Source organism: Sphaeramia orbicularis, unplaced genomic scaffold (genome assembly GCF_902148855.1).
Source record: "Sphaeramia orbicularis unplaced genomic scaffold, fSphaOr1.1, whole genome shotgun sequence".
NCBI classification, from domain to species: Eukaryota; Metazoa; Chordata; class Actinopteri; order Kurtiformes; family Apogonidae; genus Sphaeramia; species Sphaeramia orbicularis.
Genome location: NW_021941730.1, coordinates 34172 through 60841, shown reverse-complemented (window position 1 = coordinate 60841; position 26670 = coordinate 34172). Strand labels below are relative to the sequence as shown.

At 42.4% G+C, this 26670-nt stretch overlaps 1 protein-coding gene across 1 annotated transcript in view; it reads left to right on the top strand.

Moving 5' to 3' along the window:
• Positions 1 to 372: 372 nt before the first annotated feature.
• LOC115416893 (uncharacterized) overlaps positions 373 to 26670 on the top strand; it is a 39495-nt gene continuing 13197 nt past the window's right edge. The window contains 9 exon segments of the mRNA XM_030130766.1: positions 373 to 522; positions 5224 to 5349; positions 13823 to 13935; positions 16457 to 16573; positions 16733 to 16893; positions 17162 to 17231; positions 17438 to 17555; positions 18753 to 18814; positions 19145 to 19315. Coding sequence (XP_029986626.1) covers positions 390 to 522; positions 5224 to 5349; positions 13823 to 13935; positions 16457 to 16573; positions 16733 to 16893; positions 17162 to 17231; positions 17438 to 17555; positions 18753 to 18814; positions 19145 to 19315 — 1071 coding nt within the window. The 5' untranslated portion in view covers positions 373 to 389.

Here is a 26670-nt window from a genome sequence, read left to right as displayed (position 1 = left end):
TCCACCTTTAACCCTTACAGACCCAAACGTCCACCTTTAACCCTTACAGACCCAAACGTCCACCTTTAACCCTTACAGACCCAAACGTCCACCTTTAACCCTTACAGACCCAAACGTCCACCTTTAACCCTTACAGACCCAAACGTCCACCTTTAACCCTTACAGACCCAAACGTCCACCTTTAACCCTTACAGACCCAAACGTCCACCTTTAACCCTTACAGACCCAAACATCCACCTTTAACCCTTACAGACCCAAACGTCCACCTTTAACCCTTACAGACCCAAACGTCCACCTTTAACCCTTAAACCCTTAAAGACCTCTTCTGTCCTCTATCTCCATCTCACTGTGGGTTCTGTCGGTTCCAGGTGGTGTCCAGTCGGGCAGACATGGCCATCGGCTCCCTGACCATCAACGAGGAGAGGTCGGAGGTCGTGGAATTCTCCGTCCCGTTCGTGGAAACCGGCATTAGCGTCATGGTTTCACGGAGTAATGGAACTGTGTCACCATCAGCATTTCTGGGTGAGTGTGGGTCCGCTCTGACCTTTGACCTCTGCTCTGACCTTTGACCTTCGCTCTGACCTTTGACTTCGGCTCTGACCTTTGACCTACTTTCTGACCCTTGACCTAGACTCTGACCTTTGACCTCCGCTCTGACCTTTGACTTCCTCAGATTTTTGACCTCCGCTCTGACCTTTGACCTCTGCTCAGAACTTTGACTTCCGCTGACCTTTGACTTCTGCTCAGACCTTTGACCTACACTCAGACTTTGACCTCCGCTCTGACCTTTGACCTCCGCTCTGACCTTTGACCTCCTCTCTTATGTGCTTCTGTCTCCCACTCGTCAGTCTGTGGGTTTTTCATCTCACAGTAACGCTGCCATCCCAGGTTTAATCCAGTCTAATTCAGATGAGCTGCTGCACTGATGCATGCTGGGAAGGTTTTCTGCTTTAAATAAAACATACATTTCCATATCAGCTTCTGCTCAGATAAAGGCTTCACATTTACAAATCTGAACAGAGTAAATCCACTAAGAATAAGGAGGAGGAGGAGGAGGAAGAAAAGGAGGAAGAGGAGGAGGCGAAAGAAGAGGAGGGGGAGGAGGAGGAGGAGAAGGAAGAGGAGGGGGAGGAAGAGGAGGAGGAGGAGAAGGAAGAGGAGGAGGAAGAAAAGGAGGAAGAGGAGGAGGAGGAGAAGGAAGAGGAGGAGGAGGAAGAGGAGGAGGAGGAAGAGGAGGAAGAGGAGGAGGAAGAAAAGGAGGAAGAGGAGGAAGAGGAGGAGAAAGAAGAGGAGGAGGAAGAAAAGGCGGAAGAGGAGGAGAAGAAGAGGAGGGGGAGGAAGAGGAGGAGGAGGAGAAGGAAGAGGACGAGGAAGAAAAGGAGGAAGAGGAGGAGAAAGAAGAGGAGGAGGAGGAGGAAGAGGAGGAGGAGGAGAAGGAAGAGGAGGAGAAGGAAGAGGAGGGGAGGAAGAGGAGCAGAAGGAAGAGGGGGAGGAGGAGAACGAGGAGGAGGAGGAGAAGGAAGAGGAGGGGGAGGAAGAGTAGGAGAAGGAAGAGGAGGAGGAAGAAAAGGAGGAAGAGGAGGAGGAGAAGGAAGAGGACGAGGAAGAAAAGGAGGAAGAGGAGGAGAAAGAAGAGGAGGAGGAGGAGGAAGAGGAGGAGGAGGAGAAGGAAGAGGAGGAGAAGGAAGAGGAGGGGGAGGAAGAGGAGGAGAAGGAAGAGGGGGAGGAGGAGAACGAGGAGGAGGAGGAGAAGGAAGAGGAGGGGGGAGGAGGAGAAGGAAGAGGACGAGGAAGAAAAGGAGGAAGAGGAGGAGAAAGAAGAGGAGGAGGAGGAGGAAGAGGAGGAGGAGGAGAAGGAAGAGGAGGAGAAGGAAGAGGAGGGGGAGGAAGAGGAGGAGAAGGAAGAGGGGGAGGAGGAGAACGAGGAGGGAGGAGGAGAAGGAAGAGGAGGGGGGAGGAGGAGAAGGAAGAGGACGAGGAAGAAAAGGAGGAAGAGGAGGAGAAAGAAGAGGAGGAGGAGGAGGAAAGGAGGAGGAGGAGAAGGAAGAGGAGGAGAAGGAAGAGGAGGGGGAGGAAGAGGAGGAGGAGGAAGAGGAGGAGAAGGAAGAGGAGGGGGAGGAAGAGGAGGAGAAGGAAGAGGGGGAGGAGGAGAACGAGGAAGAGGAGGAGAAGGAAGAGGGGGGAGGAGGAGAACGAGGAGGAGGAGGAGAAGGAAGAGGACGAGGAAGAAAAGGAGGAAGAGGAGGAGAAAGAAGAGGAGGAGGAGGAGGAAGAGGAGGGGGAGGAAGAGGAGGAGAAGGAAGAGGGGGAGGAGGAGAACGAGGAGGAGGAGGAGAAGGAAGAGGACGGGGGCAGGAGAGTAGGAGAAGGAAGAGGAGGAGGAGGAAAAGGAGAAGAGGAGGAGGAGAAGGAAGAGGACGAGGAAGAAAAGGAGGAAGAGGAGGAGAAAGAAGAGGAGGAGGAGGAGGAAGAGGAGGAGGAGGAGAAGGAAGAGGAGGAGAAGAAGAGGAGGGGGAGGAAGAGGAGGAGAAGGAAGAGGGGGAGGAGGAGAACGAGGAGGAGGAGGAGAAGGAAGAGGACGAGGAAGAAAAGGAGGAAGAGGAGGAGAAAGAAGAGGAGGAGGAGGAGAGGAGGAGGAGGAGAAGGAAGAGGAGGGGGAGGAAGAGGAGGAGAAGGAAGAGGGGGAGGAGGAGAAGGAGAAGGAAGAGGGGGAGGAGGAGGACGAGGAGGAGGAGGAGAAGGAAGAGGAGGGGGGAGGAGGAGAAGGAAGAGGACGAGGAAGAAAAGGAGGAAGAGGAGGAGAAAGAAGAGGAGGAGGAGGAGGAAGAGAGGAGGAGGAGGAGAGAGGAAGGAAGAGGAGGGGGAGGAAGAGGAGGAGAAGGAAGAGGGGGAGGAGGAGAACGAGGAGGAGGAGGAGAAGGAAGAGGAGGGGAGGAAGAGGAGGAGAAGGAAGAGGAGGAGGAAGAACAGGAGGAAGAGGAGGAGGAGGAGGAGGGGAAGGTGTTCACCCCTTCAGTGCCGGTGCTCGTACCTGTACGTCCCAGATGGGCTTTAAACCCCCCACACTTAGATGTGCTGATAAACCCAGATGGGCTTCAGCTGCAGATAAACCACTGACTGAGGACAGAAGACCTGTTAGAACTGAGGGAGGACACTGGAACAGCCTCTGCTCCTCCTCCTCCTGCTCCTCCTGCTCCTCCTCTTCCTTCTCAGAAAAGTAAATAAATCCTCCTCCTCCTCTCGGTGTTTATGGAGCAGCTCGTAATTATTTACACACTCAGAGAGTCGATGACAATGAACCAGAGATGGAGACAACTAAAGACGTCCACGTCCAACATGTCCACGTCCAACATGTCCACATCCAACATGTCCACATCCAACATGTCCACGTCCAACATGTCCACATCCAACATGTCCACGTCCAACATGTCCACAGTCAACATGTCCACGTCCAACATGTCCACGTCCAACATGTCCACAGTCAACATGTCCACGTCCAACATGTCCACGTCCAACATGTCCACAGTCAACACGTCCAACATGTCCACGTCCAACATGTCCACAGTCAACACGTCCAACATGTCCATGTCCAACATGTCCACAGTCAACATGTCCAACATGTCCACGTCCAACATGTCCACGTCCAACATGTCCACAGTCAACATGTCCACGTCCAACATGTCCACGTCCAACATGTCCACAGTCAACACGTCCAACATGTCCATGTCCAACATGTCCACGTCAACACGTCCAACATGTCCACGTCCAACATGTCCACAGTCAACATGTCCACGTCCAACATGTCCACGTCCAACATGTCCACATCCAACATGTCCACGTCCAACATGTCCACAGTCAACATGTCCACGTCCAACATGTCCACGTCCAACATGTCCACAGTCAACATGTCCACGTCCAACATGTCCACGTCCAACATGTCCACATCCAACATGTCCACGTCCAACATGTCCACAGTCAACATGTCCACGTCCAACATGTCCACAGTCAACACGTCCAACATGTCCACGTCCAACATGTCCACAGTCAACACGTCCAACATGTCCATGTCCAACATGTCCACAGTCAACACGTCCAACATGTCCAACATGTCCAACATGTCCAACACAACCAACATGTCCAACATGTCCAACACAACCAACATGTCCAACATGTCCAACATGTCCAACATGTCCAACATGTCCACAGTCAACACGTCCAACATGTCCACAGTCAACATGTCCACAGTCAACACGTCCACATCCAACATGTCCACGTCCAACATGTCCACAGTCAACATGTCCACATCCAACACATGGACAATTCACAGACGTCCATAATGTGTGTAATCTAACTACTATACTGTGTGTAATCTAACTACTATACTGTGTGTAATCTAACTACTCTGTTATACCTCGTCATCTGTATCTGAGACCAGTTTAGACTGAATCTGTAATTCTAGTAGAAGGAGGAGAATGGGATTATTTGAATTATTTATTCTAAACTCAGTTTATACGTGTGTATGTGGTTGAATAAATGTTCTAAACTGTTCTAATGAACAGGATCTGACCGTACACTCCACCACACGCCTCAAACCCTGCTTTTATTATTCACTCAACCGGTGATTTTGGCCTGATTGTTGCCTGATTGTTGTCTAATTGTTGCCTGATCAGTGCCTGATCGTTGCCAGACTGTTGCCTGATTGTTGCCTGATTTTGGTCTGATTATTACCTGATTGTTGCCTGACTTTTGCCTGATTGTTGCCTGACTGTTGCCTGATTGCTACCTGATAATTGCCTGATTTTGGTCTGATTGTTGCCTGATTTTGGTCTGATTGTTGCCTGATTGCTGATTGACTGTTGCCTGATTGTTGCGTTATTTTGGTCTGATTGTTGCCTGATTTTGGTCTGATTGTTGCCTTATTGTTGCCTGATTGCTGCCCGACTGTTGCCTGATTGTTGCCTGATTTTGGTCTGATTGTTGCCTGATTTTGGTCTGATTGTTGCCGTACTGTTGAGTGATTGTTGCCTGATTTTGGTGTAATTGTTGCCTGACTGTTGCCTGATTGCTACCTGGTAATTGCCTGATTTTGGTCTGATAGTTGCCTGATATTCACCTGACTGTTGTCTGATTGTTGCCCGATATTCACCTGACTGTTGCCTTACTGTTGCCTGGTTGCTACCTGTTATTCACCTGACCGTTGCCTGGTTGTTTGTTTCTCGGCAGAGCCCTACAGCCCGGCGGTGTGGGTGATGATGTTTGTCATGTGCCTGTCGGTGGTTGCCGTCACTGTCTTCATCTTCGAGTTCTTCAGCCCCGTGGGATACAACCGCAGCCTGCAGAGCGCCAAGAGTAAGAGACCCAGGCTGAGGTGTCACCGTGCCAATCATGCCGCTGCCGCTCGATTCACAACATTATTACCAACTTGTCACTTGTTCACTTATGTAAAGGGCGGGGGGGGCTGATTATGCAGAGCGTCCCACTTTTCCCTCCAAAACAATCAGTGCACTCCCACTGGAGGGTTTATTTGGTTTTAATGAATCCCGCCCTGACAGCGTGCGGCGGCACTCTGTCAGTTCATCAGTTCTTCTGCTGTTTATGAGACGCCACCTTCATTTGACTTCATCGTTTGTAAACCTTCTTCATTACTTTCTAATAAATTGACACCAGTTGAATTACGGTGAATTGAAGCGATGGGGGCCAACCATCAACATGGCCGCCGTTACCATCTGTGGGTGTGGCCTTAAACATCAGCAACTGCTTCAGTTTCAGAAACATGAACAGTCAGGCTTCAGATAAACCTGCTGCTGATGTTCAGGTTTGATCCAAAAATCAGACCAATCACCAGTTTCACATTCACCTGTCAGTCTGTAGGGTTAGCATGTGGAGCAAGTGCTCTATATTTAGGATTAAATGATTAGCATTAGCAGGTGGCTTTGCTATAGGCTAGTTTAGCATTAGCAGGTGGCTTTGCTATAGGCTAGTTTAGCAATGAATGTGAAGAGAATTCAGCAGATTTCCAGGATCGGCTAGAGCGAGGGAATGATTAAACTGATGCACAGAATGCAATGAAACCAGAAGACATGAGTTATATGTAAAAGTGGTACCATGTACTGACAAAAAAAATGTTTAAAATACATACAAAACAAAGGTTTGATCAACCAGTTCTATTATTATGTTCTTTTGTTCGGAAAAAACAACTGTTTATAATTCTGAATTTGGTGCACCTTAAAGAGTTTCAATCTGATGGATCCGTTTTCTGTTCTTCCATACGACAAAACTTTCACATAGGTTTACGATGAGTTCCAATTCAATAAATGAACAAAAAACAGAGTCAGAAGTCCAAAAATCCAGAAAAAAAGCAGTCCGTTGTAGTCAGGAGTGCAAAATTAAATAAGGGAATTGGGCTGAGCAGTGTGTGTGTGTGTGTGTGTGTGTGTGTGTGTGTGTGTGTGTGTGTGTGTGTGTGTGTGTCCTACTATGATGGTAGATCAGATCAGTTCAGTTCAGCAGATCCAGGTCCAGTTCAGCAGATCCAGGTCCAGTTCAGCAGATCCCAGTTCTTTCTCCTAACTCTCCACTGGGTTTCCAATCACAGGAAAAAAAACCTGGCCTGGATAACACAAGGACGACTTTAATTACACTCATTCTTTGATAATGTTAATCAAACCAAACACATTCAAATAAATCACAAATAAATCACAAATCTACAGCTGTATCCAGTTTGACATCAAATTCACTATCCAGAGTAATCAAAAGTGCATTATTTCACTTTAAATATAGAAAACTTAATTAATATTCCTAATGCATGGTCACTTTTGTCCATAGTGAACATTAAACAGGTTTCATCGATTACAATAGTACTTCCGGTTTAGCGGATAGCACTTCCAGTTTAGCGTGCTAATGCTAGCAGCTATGAAGCATGCGCTAATTCTAAGCGCTAACTAGCAACCGCTAACCAGCAAGCACGGTACAGTTAAATACACCCAGTCCATACATTTTACAGACATATACACACGTTAGTTAACATATATCAGCAGCAATCAGAGCAGCGCACTGAAATCCAAAGGACAATAGCAACTGGCTAACGGCAACAGGCTAACAACAACAGCAATAAAACTCACTAATTCAGGAGTTGGGTTCACTTGTCCTTTCTTTTCCCTTTCTCTCGTCCTCATTAGACCTCTGTAACTGTAGCAGAAAACACATGTATACACTGAACTGTCCAACAATAAAAATGTAGCTGGGTATTTACCAGCTCTTACTCCATGTTTGCCGTCCACCCCACAGCTCACTGTACCATCTTCTCTCTCCCTCTCTTACTTCCTTTTTTTGACAATTGAACGATTTATTATGACTTTCATAGCACAAGCACCTGTTTCCTCTATGGAGGGTCTGCACGTGACGTCAGCGCCAGTAGAAGTCCCCGTGGCTCCGCCCACTGAGTGTCAGACAGAGGCAGATGAGTGACAGCGTTGGCTTCAGTCCTGTCTGAACAAAAGAACAATACTGAATCCAAAATGGGGCAGAGCTGTTGTGTTTGATTGTATTTTCAGGTTCTTAAAGCAGTGGGAGCTATCGTTTACAGACACCCAAAGACAAAGAAAACAGAAGCAGATGGATCCACAAATCCAGGAAACCAAACCTAGATCTGTGGATCCTGTTTGGTGTCAGCTAACATTCACTGATGCTGTATTTTTGGGTCCAATCAGACCATGAAATGACCTATTGTTTTGGCTAACGGTCCTTCTTAGTGCAGCTCTTAGTTTCATGATCAGATCTTTCCTGGTTTTTGTCTCATTTTGTGATTGTGAACCTTGTGCTCCTACATGATTAGTAAACTAACTGAAACTGAGGCCAACCTAGTTTTACAAATACGGAGGAACTGGAGAATAAAGCTACGACGGAGTATTAGGACCACAGAAGAAAAGAAAAACACTGGTCACTACCAGAAGAAAGTCAGAAAATATGGAGATAAAACCTGGAATTTTATGAGAATAAAGTCGAATACAAAAAGATTCACAATGTTCTGAGAATAAAGTCGTAGTTATAAAAAAACTCATAATTTAACAAAAATGTCATTGGTTTATGAGATTAAAGTCGTCATATTCTGACAATAAAGCCATAATATGATCAGAATAATGTGTTCATTTAAACCAGGTGGTGTAAATCTGCTAATTTCCCAGAATGCAGTGGTGCCCTGCTGGTCCACAGCAGTAGTATCTGTGTTGGATAAAGGACTGGATCTGAACTAGACTCAGTAAATCTGCTCAGTCCCAGTAGATCATGCATAGATTCACTGGGGTCAGTCCACGCTCGACTGGAAATGACCTTTGGATCAGCTGGTTCTGGGCCCTAGTTTTGGAGCCTTTGGATCAGCTGGTTCTGGTCCCTAGTTTTGGAGCCTTTGGATCAGCTGGTTCTGGTCCCTAGTTTTAGACCCTTTGGATCAGCTGGTTCTGGGCCCTAGTTTTAGACCCTTTGGATCAGCTGGTTCTGGGCCCGAGTTTTGGAGCCTTTGGATCAGCTGGTTCTGGTCCCTAGTTTTAGACCCTTTGGATCAGCTGGTTCTGGGCCCTAGTTTTAGACCCTTTGGATCAGCTGGTTCTGGGCCCTAGTTTTGGAGCCTTTGGATCAGCTGGTTCTGGTCCTAGTTTTAGACCCTTTGGATCAGCTGGTTCTGGGTCCTAGTTTTGGAGCCTTTGGATCAGCTGGTTCTGGGTCCTAGTTTTGGAGCCTTTGGATCAGCTGGTTCTGGGCCCTAGTTTTAGACCCTTTGGATCAGCTGGTTCTGGGCCCTAGTTTTGGAGCCTTTGGATCAGCTGGTTCTGGTCCCTAGTTTTAGACCCTTTGGATCAGCTGGTTCTGGGCCCTAGTTTTGGAGCCTTTGGATCAGCTGGTTCTGGGCCCTAGTTTTGGAGCCTTTGGATCAGCTGGTTCTGGTCCTAGTTTTGGAGCCTTTGGATCAGCTGGTTCTGGGCCCTAGTTTTGGAGCCTTTGGATCAGCTGGTTCTGGGCCCTAGTTTTGGAGCCTTTGGATCAGCTGGTTCTGGTCCTAGTTTTAGACCCTTTGGATCAGCTGGTTCTGGGCCCTAGTTTTAGACCCTTTGGATCAGCTGGTTCTGGGCCCTAGTTTTGGAGCCTTTGGATCAGCTGGTTCTGGGCCCTAGTTTTGGACCCTTTGGATCGGCTGGTTCTGGGCCCTAGTTTTAGACCCTTTGGATCAGCTGGTTCTGGGTCCTAGTTTTAGACCCTTTGGATCAGCTGGTTCTGGGTCCTAGTTTTGGAGCCTTTGGATCAGCTGGTTCTGGGCCCTAGTTTTAGACCCTTTGGATCAGCTGGTTCTGGGTCCTAGTTTTAGACCCTTTGGATCAGCTGGTTCTGGGTCCTAGTGTTGGAGCCTTTGGATCAGCTGGTTCTGGGTCCTAGTTTTGGAGCCTTTGGATCAGCTGGTTCTGGGCCCTAGTTTTAGACCCTTTGGATCAGCTGGTTCTGGGCCCTAGTTTTGGAGCCTTTGGATCAGCTGGTTCTGGGCCCTAGTTTTGGAGCCTTTGGATCAGCTGGTTCTGGGCCCTAGTTTTGGACCCTTTGGATCAGCTGGTTCTGGGTCCTAGTTTTGGACCCTTTGGATCAGCTGGTTCTGGGCCCTAGTTTTGGAGCCTTTGGATCAGCTGGTTCTGGGCCCTAGTTTGGAGCCCTTTGGATCAGCTGGTTCTGGGTCCTAGTTTTAGACCCTTTGGATCAGCTGGTTCTGGGCCCTAGTTTTGGAGCCTTTGGATCAGCTGGTTCTGGGTCCTAGTTTTGGACCCTTTGGATCAGCTGGCTCTGGGCCCTAGTTTTAGACCCTTTGGATCAGCTGGTTCTGGGCCCTAGTTTTAGACCCTTTGGATCAGCTGGTTCTGGGCCCTAGTTTTGGAGCCTTTGGATCAGCTGGTTCTGGGCCCTAGTTTTGGAGCCTTTGGATCAGCTGGTTCTGGGTCCTAGTTTTGGACCCTTTGGATCAGCTGGTTCTGGGCCCTAGTTTTGGACCCTTTGGATCAGCTGGTTCTGGGCCCTAGTTTTAGACCCTTTGGATCAGCTGGTTCTGGGCCCTAGTTTTGGAGCCTTTGGATCAGCTGGTTCTGGGTCCTAGTTTTGGAGCCTTTGGATCAGCTGGTTCTGGGCCCTAGTTTTAGACCCTTTGGATCAGCTGGTTCTGGGTCCTAGTTTTGGAGCCTTTGGATCAGCTGGTTCTGGGCCCTAGTTTTGGAGCCTTTGGATCAGCTGGTTCTGGGCCCTAGTTTTGGAGCCTTTGGATCAGCTGGTTCTGGGTCCTAGTTTTGGAGCCTTTGGATCAGCTGGTTCTGGGCCCTAGTTTTGGAGCCTTTGGATCAGCTGGTTCTGGGCCCTAGTTTTGGAGCCTTTGGATCAGCTGGTTCTGGGCCTAGTTTTAGACCCTTTGGATCAGCTGGTTCTGGGCCCTAGTTTTGGAGCCTTTGGATCAGCTGGTTCTGGGTCCTAGTTTTGGAGCCTTTGGATCAGCTGGTTCTGGGCCCTAGTTTTGGAGCCTTTGGATCAGCTGGTTCTGGGTCCTAGTTTTGGACCCTTTGGATCAGCTGGTTCTGGGCCCTAGTTTTGGAGCCTTTGGATCAGCTGGTTCTGGGCCCTAGTTTTGGAGCCTTTGGATCAGCTGGTTCTGGGTCCTAGTTTTAGAGCCCTTTGGATCAGCTGGTTCTGGGCCCTAGTTTTGGAGCCTTTGGATCAGCTGGTTCTGGGTCCTAGTTTTGGACCCTTTGGATCAGCTGGCTCTGGGCCCTAGTTTTAGACCCTTTGGATCAGCTGGTTCTGGGCCCTAGTTTTGGAGCCTTTGGATCAGCTGGTTCTGGGTCCTAGTTTTGGAGCCTTTGGATCAGCTGGTTCTGGGCCCTAGTTTTGGAGCCTTTGGATCAGCTGGTTCTGGGTCCTAGTTTTGGAGCCTTTGGATCAGCTGGTTCTGGGCCCTAGTTTTAGACCCTTTGGATCAGCTGGTTCTGGGCCCTAGTTTTGGAGCCTTTGGATCAGCTGGTTCTGGGCCCTAGTTTTGGAGCCTTTGGATCAGCTGGTTCTGGGCCCTAGTTTTGGAGCCTTTGGATCAGCTGGTTCTGGGTCCTAGTTTTGGACCCTTTGGATCAGCTGGTTCTGGGCCCTAGTTTTGGAGCCTTTGGATCAGCTGGTTCTGGGCCCTAGTTTTGGAGCCTTTGGATCAGCTGGTTCTGGGTCCTAGTTTTAGACCCTTTGGATCAGCTGGTTCTGGGCCCTAGTTTTGGAGCCTTTGGATCAGCTGGTTCTGGGTCCTAGTTTTGGACCCTTTGGATCAGCTGGCTCTGGGCCCTAGTTTTAGACCCTTTGGATCAGCTGGTTCTGGGCCCTAGTTTTGGAGCCTTTGGATCAGCTGGTTCTGGGTCCTAGTTTTGGAGCCTTTGGATCAGCTGGTTCTGGGCCCTAGTTTTGGAGCCTTTGGATCAGCTGGTTCTGGGTCCCTAGTTTTGGAGCCTCTGGATCAGCTGGTTCTGGGCCCTATTTTTGGACCCTGGTTGTCAGTCCTGATGAAACCATGTATATTAGTTTCAGGTCCAAATAGCGCTGACCCCCTCCCCCCTGGATCAGGTCTGGATCCTCCATTTGGGTCCACATGTCAGTGTTCATGGACCACTCTTTCTTTGGTAGCTGGTACAGATCCATGTTCAGTCCAACTGTCCTGCATTTCATTTCAGATTTCCCATGCTCCTTTGCTCTGGCTGTGTTTACTGCTATACTCCATCATGTTGAGCAGGTTGGTTTAAGACACTCAGTCTGACTGAGAGGGGCGTGGCCTGGGGGGGGGGTATGTGCAGACCCTCTATAGACTTAATGCGCAGTAGCAGCAAGTAGCACTGGACCAAGATGGCCGCCCTGTAGGCACGTCATTCCAATGGGCAGGAGCAGCTGAAGTGGCGTCTACATATATGTTTTGTTTTGTTTTTTTAATAGAACTAATGAAAAAATACAAACTCTCGATGAGGACATAACATAGTAATACAAATAAACATAAAATAAAGTACAACAATCATGGGGATATGTAGGGCAAGAAAAAAAAGAAATTATATATATATATATATATATATATATATATATATATATATATATATATATATATATATATATAAACACAATACTGTAAATAATCAGGCAATTTAAATTAAAGGAGCAGAGATGCAACATAGAAGACTTTTAAATTAAAATAATAGGTAATGATCAATGTTCTGGTTTATTTTCATTGCATTTTTTTTTTTTTTTCAGTTTTCTTAGGGCCAAGACAAACATTTTAGATTCATTTGTAAAACCAGAAAAGGAGGGCTTGCTTTTTTTCCATTTTGCACAGCAGATATGATATTTACCTAATAATAAAATTATATTAATAACATCTGAAACAGATGAGGCCAAATTATACATATAAAAAATAATATGATATAATTAAAAATATGGAATATTATTAAGTTGTAGTGAAATCCAATTTTTTTTATGTCTGACCAAAAACCACGTGATGCAGGACATAAGAAAAATAAGTTTTCTAAGGTTTCATCACTGCCACTGCAGAAGGAGCATTGATCCACCTCAGACTTAAATCTTTTCTTAAGGAACTCTGCTACAGGATAAGTCCTCTCTCTCTTACTTCCTTTACCTGTTGCTCTACTTCCTGTTTATGCCACTGCCCTGCTCTGATTAGCGCTCTAATCTCACGATACCGTGACTGTTTCCAGCCACACAGGTAGTGCAGACACACACAAAACATAAAATAAGTAGATAAACACAATCACACTGACAATACTTCCAGTTCCTACTAGTTGCATTTTTCACTCATTTTGGAAATTATATAATAAACTAGAAAGGTACGCGGAGAGCGCAGACCTCTACCAAGGCAGATCAGTGCCCCCCCCCCACCCCCAATCACCACCAAAATGTAATCATTTGTTCCTTGTGCCAGTATCAACATTTCCTGAAATTTTCATCCAAATCCATCCATAACTTTTTGAGTTATCTTACACACGGACAGACGCCGGCAAAAACCGAACCTCCTTGGCAGAGGTAATAAATAATTTCAAAACTGCTAAGCAGATCTGGGTTGCTATAGTAACAGCCACGTCAGGTGGTCCATTTTTTACTCATATTCTTAAACTGGGCATAAAAAGACAAACACGCCCGCCGTGACCAAAGCGACCGATGGCGTCTTCAGGCGTTGGTCCGTCGACTCTTGCTCCTTGTGTCGTTTCCGTAGTGACCTGGACTCGACCTCATCGTTATCGACTGAAGAGGATCACAAAGAACCGGGTTTGGTTTGTTTTGTTTCTGTCCAAACGTTCTAAAATCAGCCCAAACCAAAAGCCTCATATGAATGAAAGTAGATAATGAAGGAACATGAGGACGAAGGTTGAACAGGTTTAAGGCTGAAGGGGTTTGAAGACCTGCTCTGGACCCTAAAGGAGGTCAAAGGTCACAGAAAAACCACCAGAGGACACGCCCCTGTCTTCATCTGGACCCCAGTGTTTATGAGGTCCAGCTGTAAATGAGATGGTCCAGAGAAAAGGGTCCTTCAGGTCCTGCTGGTCTTTCAGGTCCTTCGGGTCCTTTAGGTCCTCTCCTGCTGGTCCTTCAGGTCCTTTAGTTTCTCAGGGTCCTTCAGTTCCTGCTGGTCCTTCAGGTCCCTCAGTTCCTTCAGGTCCTGCTGGTCCTTTAGGTCCCTCAGGTCCTTCAGGTCCTTCAGTTGAACCTTCAGGGTCTGTTTTACTGTCCTGCTTCTTTATAAACTGTGTCCTTGTGCTTCCGTCAGAGTCCGGGGGGTCAAAGTTCACCATTGGGAAGTCGGTGTGGCTGCTGTGGGCGCTGGTCTTCAACAACTCTGTGCCTGTGGAGAACCCCAGAGGAACCACCAGCAAGATCATGGTAAGATCATGGTACTGACCCAGACCCGGAGCCTGGACCTGCACCGGGTGGATTCCATTAGTGTTTGGACCAATGGGCCAGAACCGGGAAAGCATAGGTGTCAATAAGTCACAAGGGCCATAAACCTGGTCTCACAGGATTTACGGACCCCTACCTAGAATCTGTGAAGGTCCACAGGGGTTATGGAGTACCAACAGGTGTCAGGGACCAGCATCTGCCATGTACGTGGACCACAGAAGACCTGTAGTCCCCCTGCAGTTATCCTTGAATCGGGGGTCCGTGCATGGACCACGGCTCACAACAGACCACTTCTGTGGGCCCATCACGGAATTTTAGGCCATATCCGGGATGCCGTCACAGATTTTGGAGTCTGTGGTCATTGCACAGAGTCCTGTGAGATCAGGCTGGTCATCAACTCATGAATAAATTGTTGAAGTGTCTTTTCTGTGGACAGTTGAGGACGGGGACGAGTACTGGGGTGGGGGGTTGGTTTGAGCAGACTGAAGCAGACAAACGCACCTCTGGACACGTCTGCAGTGCAGCTTTAGCAGTGACCTGTGTCCGTAGTGTCAGTGCTGTAGCCGGTCCTCGTGCTGTAGCCGGTCCTCGTGCTGTAGCCGGTCCTCGTGCTGTAGCCGGTCCTCGTGCTGTAAAGGAGCAGAGCAGCTACATCCAGCCAAACCACACTGCCAGATGAGTTGAATGAGTTCTACGCTCGGTTTGAAGGTCAAAGTTCTGACCAGCAGAGAGGGACGCTGGGCATGAGGAGCACACAGGACTCACCTCTCATGGTGACATCAGCAGATGTGCGCAGGGTTCTGAGTAAAACAAACCCACGAAAAGCAGCAGGCCCAGACAACATCCCAGGCCGTGCACTCAGGGTTTGCTCATCAGTGCTAGCTGATGTACTCGCTGACATATTCGACCTGTCCCTTGCACAAGCCTCTGTACCCACCTGCTGTAAGTACACCACCGTAGTGCCCATACCCAAGAAAAGTCATGTGACCTGCTTAAATGACTATCGCCCCATAGCACTCACTCCAATCACAATGAAGTGCTTTGAAAGGATAGTCATGACCCACATCAAAAAAAGCCTCCCGGACACTGTGGACCCTCTACAGTTTGCATACCGCCAGAACCGGTCCACCGATGACGCAGTCAACACTGCCATTCACACAACCCTTTCACACCTAGAGGGACAGGACACATAAGTCAGAATGTTATTTATAGACTATAGCTCTGCATTCAACACAGTTAGCCCCCACAAACTCACAGACAAGCTCCTCACACTTGGACTGACACCCTCCCTCTGTAACTGGGTGCTGAACTTCTGAACAGACAGACCCCAGTCAGTCAGAGTCCACAACCGCACATCCAGCTCCAGAACAGTAAGCACTGGGATACCACAGGGGTGTGTGCTGGGTCCGCTCCTCTACACGCTCTTCACCTATGACTGTGTGGCCTCCCAGAACAACACCAGCATCATTAAATTTGGGATGACACTACAGTCATCGGCCTGATCACTGGTGGGGTTGAAACATCATACAGAAGAGAGGTGGCAGACCTGGTGACTTGGTATCATGATAACAACCATCATCTCAACACAGACAAGACCAAAGAGATGATTATCGACCTAAGAACAAGGGAAACGGAGCCACACAAACCCCTGTATATTGATGAGACTGAGACTGGGTGAAAACCTTCAAGTTTCTTGGCACCTACATCAGCGAGGACCTCACCTGGTCTCAAAACACCCAACAAATTATCAAGAGGTCCCAACAGAGATTGTATTTCCTGAGAGGACTGAGGAAATTTGGCACGTCAACCAAAATCCTCAGCTGCTTCTACAGATGCACTATCGAGAGTGTCCTCACCGCCTCTATCACAGTCTGGTACGGAAACTACACAGCACAAAACAGGAAGGCACTCCAGCGGGTGATCAAGACTTCACAGTATATTGCTGGGGCGGCCTTCCCCTCACTCAGGACATTTACAAAACCAGAGTCTTACGAAGAACACACAACCTGATCAGAGACAGCACACATCCACAACACTCACTCTTCACGCTCCTACCATCAGGCAGACGTTACAGGAGTTTGAAGTCTAGGACCACAAGGCTGGCAAACAGCTTCTACCCACAGGCCATCAGGCTTCTGAATGAAACACTTAAACATGCCGCACGCAACACAAGCACATACTGTTAGCACTGAACACTTTACTGCTGGTTTTAATTGTTTTGTTTTAATTTTTATAGTTGATTTTTATTGTTGCTATTGTTTCCCCTATTCTTATTCATTTTTAGTGTGTTGTGTTTTTTTAGGGAGATGAACAGAATAAGAATTTCATTGCATAGTATAACTACCTGTTTTTGCTGTGCATATGAAAAAATAAAAAATCTTGAATCTTGAATCTTGTAGCCGGTCCTCGTGCTGTAGCCGGTCCTCGTGCTGTAGCCGGTCCTCGTGCTGTAGCCGGTCCTCATGCTGTAGCCGGTCCTCATGATGTCCCTGTCCCGGTGCAGGTGCTGGTCTGGGCCTTCTTTGCCGTCATCTTCCTGGCCTCCTACACCGCCAACCTGGCCGCCTTCATGATCCAGGAGGAGTACATTGACACCGTGTCCGGCCTGTCAGACAAGAAGGTATGGACCAATGAAAGAGGGCGTTACCAGGGCAACAGGGATCCTATGGGCGGTCCTTCACCTCCTCTGCCTCCTACCTCCTCTACTTCCTCTACCTCCTAGGTCCTCTAACCCTCCTCCTCCTCCCCCCCTCTCTTCTCCTACTCCTCTCTTTTCCAGTTTCAGCAGCCTACAGAGCAGTACCCTCCGTTGCGTTTTGGAACGGTACCCAACGGCAGCACCGAGGAGAACATCCGCTCCAACTATCCCAACATGCACCAGTACATGATCCGCAACAACCAGAAGGGGGTGGAGGAGGCCATCGACAACTTAAAGACGGGGTAAGAGGAGGGGGCAGAGCCTCAGGGTGGGGGCGTCAATGGACATGTGGACAGGGTAAGAGAAGGGGGTGGAGCCTCAGGGTGGGGGCGTCAATGGACATGTGAGGAGGAAGATCTGTCTTGGCGGAGGTCTGTACTCTCCAAGTGCTTTTCTTGTTGTAATGTTCCTTCCTTCCTTCCTCTTTCTTTCTTTCTTTCTTTCTTTCTTCCTCTTTCTTTCTTTCTTTCTTTCTTTCTTTCCTTCTTTCCTTCCTTTCCTTCTCTATAGTAAACTGGATGCCTTCATATATGATGCTGCTGTTTTAAACTACATGGCCAGAAAGGATGAAGGCTGTAAGGTAAGACGACACCTGTCAATCAAACTCCCATCTGGAATCAAGGGCGGCTCTTTCTTAATGTGTTTGTTGCGTGTTCATTTGTTCTTAACGTGTTTGTTTTGTGTTCATTTGTTCTTAACGTGTTTGTTTTGTGTTCATTTGTTCTTAACGTGTTTGTTGCGTGTCCTCTGGTTCTTAACGTGTTTGTTGCGTGTCCGTTCATTCAGGTCATGACCATCGGATCGGGGAAAGTCTTCGCCACCACCGGCTATGGCATCGCCCTCCATAAGAACTCCCGTTGGAAACGCCCCCTGGACCTGGCGCTGCTGCAGTTGGTCGGAGACGGTACGGTGACCGGGGGACGGGACTGAGGGTGGAGTCTATTTGACTGAGGTTTCTGGGTGGAGCTTGAACAGTAAACCCGCTCTGACTGTTTCAGTGTCATGTCCCACAGTCACAGTTTTGTCCGTTTTTTACTATGGTCACTAAAACTAGATAGAAGGGTTTAATATCCCAGAGTTGAATGATGTTTCAGTCACTTTGAGTTTTATTAGGAAGTTTAATCTGAAGTCATATTAAAAGTATGACTGTGCCAAAGCTGGAGCAGATGTAAAACCCAGATAATGAAACAGTGGAGCCAGAGTTCCTGCAGGAAAACTTCCAGTAGATTTAAGGGTCTTAATCATCTAAAGGTTTAACCCTTAAACTCCTGCTCATGTTTCTAAATGAAACATCAGATTCATCCTCATTTATTCAAACATGATCCTGTGTTTGACATGTTTCAGTGTAAATTCTGTATTTTTCTGTATTTAATTCACTGATCAGACAGACGTTCACACAAACTCAGTCAATCCAAAGGTTCTTAAATTAAATCGATCATTTCTATAAGTGAAGATCAAATAAATACAAACACTTTTAAACCGACGTCAGTGACTTCACTTCTGTATATGTTCAATTATGTCATTGTTTACAGTAGACACAAAAACACTTCTAGTACTAGCACTAGTATTAGCGTCACCGTTAGGGTTAGTACTAGTACTAGTGTTAGCGTTAGCATTAGCATTAGGGTTAGCCTAATGCTAACGCTAACACTAACACTAGTACTAGTGTTAGTGTTAGTGTTAGCATTAGCGTTAGCATTAGGGTTAGTGTTAACATTAGTGTTAGGGTTAGTGTTAGCGTTAGGGTAAACACTAACATTAATGCTAATGCCAACCCTTCATCATCACCTTAAGGGGGTCTGGTTCTTCTGTTCCAGACCCACATGGTCCTGGTCTTTGTGGGTCTGCTGTTCTTTCTTCAGTCTTTTCTCTCATTTCACTCGTCTGAGCTGAATTCCATCATCTGTCCCTCCTTCATTTGACACAATCTCCTCCTCCTTCTTTCTCACTGATCTGGTTTCCTCCTCCTTCCTCCTCCTCCTTCCTCCTCCTCCTCCTCCTTCCTCCTCTTCTTCAGTTTTTCTTTTCCTCTTTTCTCTCGTCTCTCTCTTTCCTTCGGTCCTTCAGTCCTCCTCATGTCCGTCCTCCTCTTTTCTTCCAGATGAGATCGACATGTTGGAGCGTCTCTGGTTGTCTGGAATCTGCCACAACGACAAAATCGAGGTTTGACTTTTTTTATTTGCTATGCGCATGTTTTTGGGTTTTTTCTTTTTGTCGTACAAAAATTTAGTACCTGCCTAGTGATGATACCAGGTATTAGTCTTCACCTGCTTAGTGATGATACCAGGTATTAGTCTGCACCTACTTAGTGATGATACCAGGTATTAGTCTGCACCTACTTAGTGATGATTTAAACCCTTTTTTATCGTGGTCCGGTCAGTGTTTATGTGGTCTGATGTGGTCCTGATGGGCCCTGGGACCTTCTGGATCTGGTGTTCTGTTGTCGGTTCCTTTTCTATGTGTTCACTGTACTCCCCCCCCCCCCCCGCCCAGGTGATGAGCAGTAAGCTGGACATCGACAACATGGCAGGGGTCTTCTACATGCTGCTGGTGGCCATGGGCCTGAGTCTGCTGGTGTTTGCATGGGAACACTTGGTCTACTGGAAACTACGGCACTGCATGAAGAGGAGCGGCGGAATGGACTTCCTACTGGCACTGAGCAGGGTGGGTGTGGTTAGACACTGGAGGTTATATTAGGCCATGGGCAAGGATGGTCCCTCATGCACCCCCCCACACACACAATCCTATAAATGTGGTATCATTGGATTCCTTGGGATGTCTAGATTACAAATGTAACTGGTAACAGTAAAAAAACTGGGACTCACTGGGACATATCAACAGTTTTATTGACCTACAGTAAAACAGACAAAATGGCTGAACGGAAAATCTGTAATTTTACCATTTGATGCAAAAACTCATTAAATCCTCATTTTTTTTTAAGATAATTGAACATATAAAGCACAAACTAAAAACTAACTGTATGCCAAATCATTTAGTTTGAAAATAATGCACCTATCCTTATTGTGTCTACAGATATACTAGAGTAAAGTATGGAATAAACATATACTAGAGTAAAGTATGGTATAAACATATACTAGAGTAAAGTATGGTATAAACATATACTAGAGTAAAGTATGGAATAAACATATACTAGAGTAAAGTATGGTATAAACATATACTAGAGTAAAGTATGGTATAAACATATACTAGAGTAAAGTATGGTATAAACATATACTACAGTTAAGTATGGTATAAACAAATACTAGAGTAAAGTATGGTATAAACATATACTACAGTTAAGTATGGTATAAACACATACTAGAGTAAAGTATGGTATAAACATATTCTAGAGTAAAGTATGGTATAAACATATACTAGAGTAAAGTATGGTATAAACATATACTAGAGTACAGTATGGTATAAACATATACTAGAGTAAAGTATGGTATAAACATATACTAGAGTACAGTATGGTATAAACACATACTAGAGTACAGTATGGTATAAACATATACTAGAGTACAGTATGGTATAAACACATACTAGAGTAAAGTATGGTATAAACATATACTAGAGTAAAGGATGACAAACATTTTCAAGAGTAAAGTATGGTATAAACATATACTAGAGTAAAATATGTTATAAACATATTCTAGAGTACAGTATGGTATAAACATATTCTAGAGTAAAGGATGACAAACATTTTCAAGAGTAAAGTATGGTATAAACATATACTAGAGTAAAGTATGTTATAAACATATTCTAGAGTACAGTATGGTATAAACATATTCTAGAGTAAAGTATGGTATAAACATATACTAGAGTAAAGTATGTTATAAACATATTCTAGAGTACAGTATGGTATAAACATATACTAGAGTATAGTATGGTATATACATATACTAGAGTAAAGTATGGTATAAACATATTCTAGAGTACAGTATGGTATAAACATATACTAGAGTATAGTATGGTATATACATATACTAGAGTAAAGTATGGTATAAACATATACTAGAGTACAGTATGGTATAAACATATACTAGAGTAAAGTATGGTATAAACATATACTAGAGTACAGTATGGTATAAACACATACTAGAGTACAGTATGGTATAAACACATACTAGAGTACAGTATGGTATAAACATATACTAGAGTAAAGGATGACAAACATTTTCAAGAGTAAAGTATGGTATAAACATATACTAGAGTAAAATATGTTATAAACATATTCTAGAGTACAGTATGGTATAAACATATTCTAGAGTACAGTATGGTATAAACATATTCTAGAGTAAAGGATGACAAACATTTTCAAGAGTAAAGTATGGTATAAACATATACTAGAGTAAAGTATGTTATAAACATATTCTAGAGTACAGTATGGTATAAACATATTCTAGAGTAAAGTATGGTATAAACATATACTAGAGTAAAGTATGTTATAAACATATTCTAGAGTACAGTATGGTATAAACATATTCTAGAGTAAAGGATGACAAACATTTTCAAGAGTAAAGTATGGTATAAACATATACTAGAGTAAAGTATGTTATAAACATATACTAGAGTACAGTATGGTATAAACATATTCTAGAGTAAAGTATGGTATAAACATATACTAGAGTAAAGTATGTTATAAACATATTCTAGAGTACAGTATGGTATAAACATATACTAGAGTATAGTATGGTATATACATATACTAGAGTAAAGTATGGTATAAACATATTCTAGAGTACAGTATGGTATAAACATATTCTAGAGTAAAGGATGACAAACATTTTCAAGAGTAAAGTATGGTATAAACATATACTAGAGTAAAGTATGTTATAAACATATTCTAGAGTACAGTATGGTATAAACATATTCTAGAGTAAAGTATGGTATAAACATATACTAGAGTAAAGTATGTTATAAACATATTCTAGAGTACAGTATGGTATAAACATATACTAGAGTATAGTATGGTATATACATATACTAGAGTAAAGTATGGTATAAACATATTCTAGAGTACAGTATGGTATAAACATATACTAGAGTACAGTATGGTATAAACATATACTAGAGTAAAGTATGGTATAAACATATACTAGAGTACAGTATGGTATAAACACATACTAGAGTACAGTATGGTATAAACACATACTAGAGTACAGTATGGTATAAACATATACTAGAGTAAAGGATGACAAACATTTTCAAGAGTAAAGTATGGTATAAACATATACTAGAGTAAAATATGTTATAAACATATTCTAGAGTACAGTATGGTATAAACATATTCTAGAGTACAGTATGGTATAAACATATTCTAGAGTAAAGGATGACAAACATTTTCAAGAGTAAAGTATGGTATAAACATATACTAGAGTAAAGTATGTTATAAACATATTCTAGAGTACAGTATGGTATAAACATATTCTAGAGTAAAGTATGGTATAAACATATACTAGAGTAAAGTATGTTATAAACATATTCTAGAGTACAGTATGGTATAAACATATTCTAGAGTAAAGGATGACAAACATTTTCAAGAGTAAAGTATGGTATAAACATATACTAGAGTAAAGTATGTTATAAACATATACTAGAGTACAGTATGGTATAAACATATTCTAGAGTAAAGTATGGTATAAACATATACTAGAGTAAAGTATGTTATAAACATATTCTAGAGTACAGTATGGTATAAACATATACTAGAGTATAGTATGGTATATACATATACTAGAGTAAAGTATGGTATAAACATATTCTAGAGTACAGTATGGTATAAACATATTCTAGAGTAAAGTATGGTATAAACATATACTAGAGTAAAGTATGTTATAAACATATTCTAGAGTACAGTATGGTATAAACATATTCTAGAGTAAAGTATGGTATAAACATATACTAGAGTAAAGTATGTTATAAACATATTCTAGAGTACAGTATGGTATAAACATATACTAGAGTATAGTATGGTATATACATATACTAGAGTAAAGTATGGTATAAACATAAAGTAGAGTACAGTATGGTATAAACATATACTAGAGTACAGTATTGTATAAATATATACTAGAGTACAGTATGGTATAAACATATAGAAGAGTACAGTATGGTATAAACATATATACTAGAGTACAGAATGGTATAAACATATACTAGAGTACAGTATGGTATTAACATATACTAGAGTAAAGTATGGTATAAACATATACTAGAGTACAGTATGGTATAAACATATACTAGAGTAAAGTATGGTATAAACATACTAGAGTACAGTATGGTATAAACATATACTAGAGTAAAGTATGGTATAAACATATACTAGAGTACAGTATGGTATAAACATATACTAGAGTAGAGTATGGTATAAACATATACTAGAGTATAGTTTGGTATAAACATACTAGAGTACAGTATGGCATAAACACATACTAGAGTACAGTATGGTATAAACATATACTAGAGTACAGTATGGTATAAACATATACTAGAGTACAGTATGGTATAAACACATACTAGAGTACAGTATGGTATAAACATATACTAGAGTACAGTATGGTATAAACACATACTAGAGTACAGTATGGTATAAACATATACTAGAGTAAAGTATGGTATAAACATATACTAGAGTACAGTATGGTATAAACACATACTAGAGTACAGTATGGCATAAACACATACTAGAGTACAGTATGGTATAAACACATACTAGAGTACAGTATGGTATAAACATATACTAGAGTACAGTATGGTATAAACACATACTAGAGTACAGTATGGTATAAACATATACTAGAGTACAGTATGGTATAAACACATACTAGAGTACAGTATGGTGTAAACATATACTAGAGTACAGTATGGTGTAAACACATACTAGAGTAAAGTATGGTATAAACATACTAGAGTACAGTATGGTATAAACATATACTAGAGTAAAGTATGGTATAAACATATACTAGAGTAAAGTATGGTATAAACATATACTAGAGTACAGTATGGTATAAACATACTAGAGTACAGTATGGTATAAACATATACTAGAGTACAGTATGGTATAAACACATACTAGAGTACAGTATGGTATAAACATATACTAGAGTACAGTATGGTATAAACACATACTAGAGTACAGTATGGTATAAACATATACTAGAGTACAGTATGGTATAAACACATACTAGAGTAAAGTATGGTATAAACATATACTAGAGTACAGTATGGTATAAACACATACTAGAGTACAGTATGGTATAAACATATACTAGAGTACAGTATGGTATAAACACATACTAGAGTACAGTATGGTGTAAACATATACTAGAGTACAGTATGGTATAAACACATACTAGAGTACAGTATGGTGTAAACATATACTAGAGTACAGTATGGTATAAACACATACTAGAGTAAAGTATGGTATAATCATATACTAGAGTACAGTATGGTATAAACATATACTAGAGTACAGTATGGTATAAACACATACTAGAGTACAGTATGGTATAAACATATACTAGAGTACAGTATGGTATAAACATATACTAGAGTACAGTATGGTATAAACACATACTAGAGTACAGTATGGTATAAACATATACTAGAGTACAGTATGGTATAAACACATACTAGAGTACAGTATGGTATAAACATATACTAGAGTACAGTATGGTATAAACACATACTAGAGTACAGTATGGTATAAACATATACTAGAGTACAGTATGGTATAAACACATACTAGAGTACAGTATGGTATAAACATATACTAGAGTACAGTATGGTATAAACACATACTAGAGTACAGTATGGTGTAAACACATACTAGAGTACAGTATGGTATAAACACATACTAGAGTACAGTATGGTATAAACACATACTAGAGTAAAGTATGGTATAAACATATACTAGAGTACAGTATGGTATAAACATATACTAGAGTACAGTATGGTATAAACATACTAGAGTACAGTATGGTATAAACATATACTAGAGTACAGTATGGTATAAACATATACTAGAGTACAGTATGGCATAAACATATACTAGAGTACAGTATGGTATAAACATACTAGAGTACAGTATGGTATAAACATATACTAGAGTAAAGTATGGTATAAACATATACTAGAGTACAGTATGGTATAAACACATACTAGAGTACAGTATGGTATAAACACATACTAGAGTACAGTATGGTATAAACATACTAGAGTACAGTATGGTATAAACATATACTAGAGTACAGTATGGTATAAACATATACTAGAGTACAGTATGGTATATACATATACTAGAGTACAGTATGGTATAAACACATACTAGAGTAAAGTATGGTATAAACATATACTAGAGTACAGTATGGTATAAACACATACTAGAGTACAGTATGGTATAAACATATACTAGAGTACAGTATGGTATAAACATACTAGAGTACAGTATGGTATAAACATATACTAGAGTAAAGTATGGTATAAACATATACTAGAGTACAGTATGGTATAAACATATACTAGAGTAAAGTATGGTATAAACATATACTAGAGTACAGTATGGTATAAACATATACTAGAGTACAGTATGGTATAAACATACTAGAGTACAGTATGGTACAAACATACTAGAGTACAGTATGGTATAAACACATACTAGAGTACAGTATGGTATAAACATACTAGAGTACAGTATGGTATAAACACATACTAGAGTACAGTATGGTATAAACATATACTAGAGTACAGTATGGTATAAACACATACTAGAGTACAGTATGGTATAAACATATACTAGAGTACAGTATGGTATAAACATATACTAGAGTACAGTATGGTATGAAGACATACTAGAGTACAGTATGGTATAAACATATACTAGAGTAAAGTATGGTATAAACATACTAGAGTACAGTATGGTATAAACATATACTAGAGTACAGTATGGTATAAACACATACTAGAGTACAGTATGGTATAAACATATACTAGAGTAAAGTATGGTATAAACACATACTAGAGTACAGTATGGTATAAACACATACTAGAGCACAGTATGGTATAAACATATACTAGAGTACAGTATGGTATAAACATATACTAGAGTAAAGTATGGTATAAACATATACTAGAGTACAGTATGGTATAAACACATACTAGAGTAAAGTATGGTATAAACACATACTAGAGTATAGTATGGTATAAACATATACTAGAGTACAGTATGGTATAAACACATACTAGAGTACAGTATGGTATAAACATATACTAGAGTACAGTATGGTATAAAGACATACTAGAGTACAGTATGGTATAAACATATACTAGAGTAAAGTATGGTATAAACATATACTAGAGTACAGTATGTTATATACATATACTAGAGTACAGTATGGTATAAACATATACTAGAGTACAGTATGGTATAAACACATACTAGAGTAAAGTATGGTATAAACATATACTAGAGTACAGTATGGTATAAACATATACTAGAGTACAGTATGGTATAAACATATACTAGAGTACAGTATGGTATAAACATACTAGAGTACAGTATGGTACAAACATATACTAGAGTACAGTATGGTATAAACACATACTAGAGTACAGTATGGTATAAACATACTAGAGTACAGTATGGTATAAACACATACTAGAGTACAGTATGGTATAAACATATACTAGAGTACAGTATGGTATAAACACATACTAGAGTACAGTATGGTATAAACATATACTAGAGTACAGTATGGTATAAACATATACTAGAGTACAGTATGGTATGAAGACATACTAGAGTACAGTATGGTATAAACATATACTAGAGTAAAGTATGGTATAAACATACTAGAGTACAGTATGGTATAAACATATACTAGAGTACAGTATGGTATAAACATATACTAGAGTAAAGTATGGTATAAACACATACTAGAGTACAGTATGGTATAAACACATACTAGAGCACAGTATGGTATAAACATATACTAGAGTACAGTATGGTATAAACATAT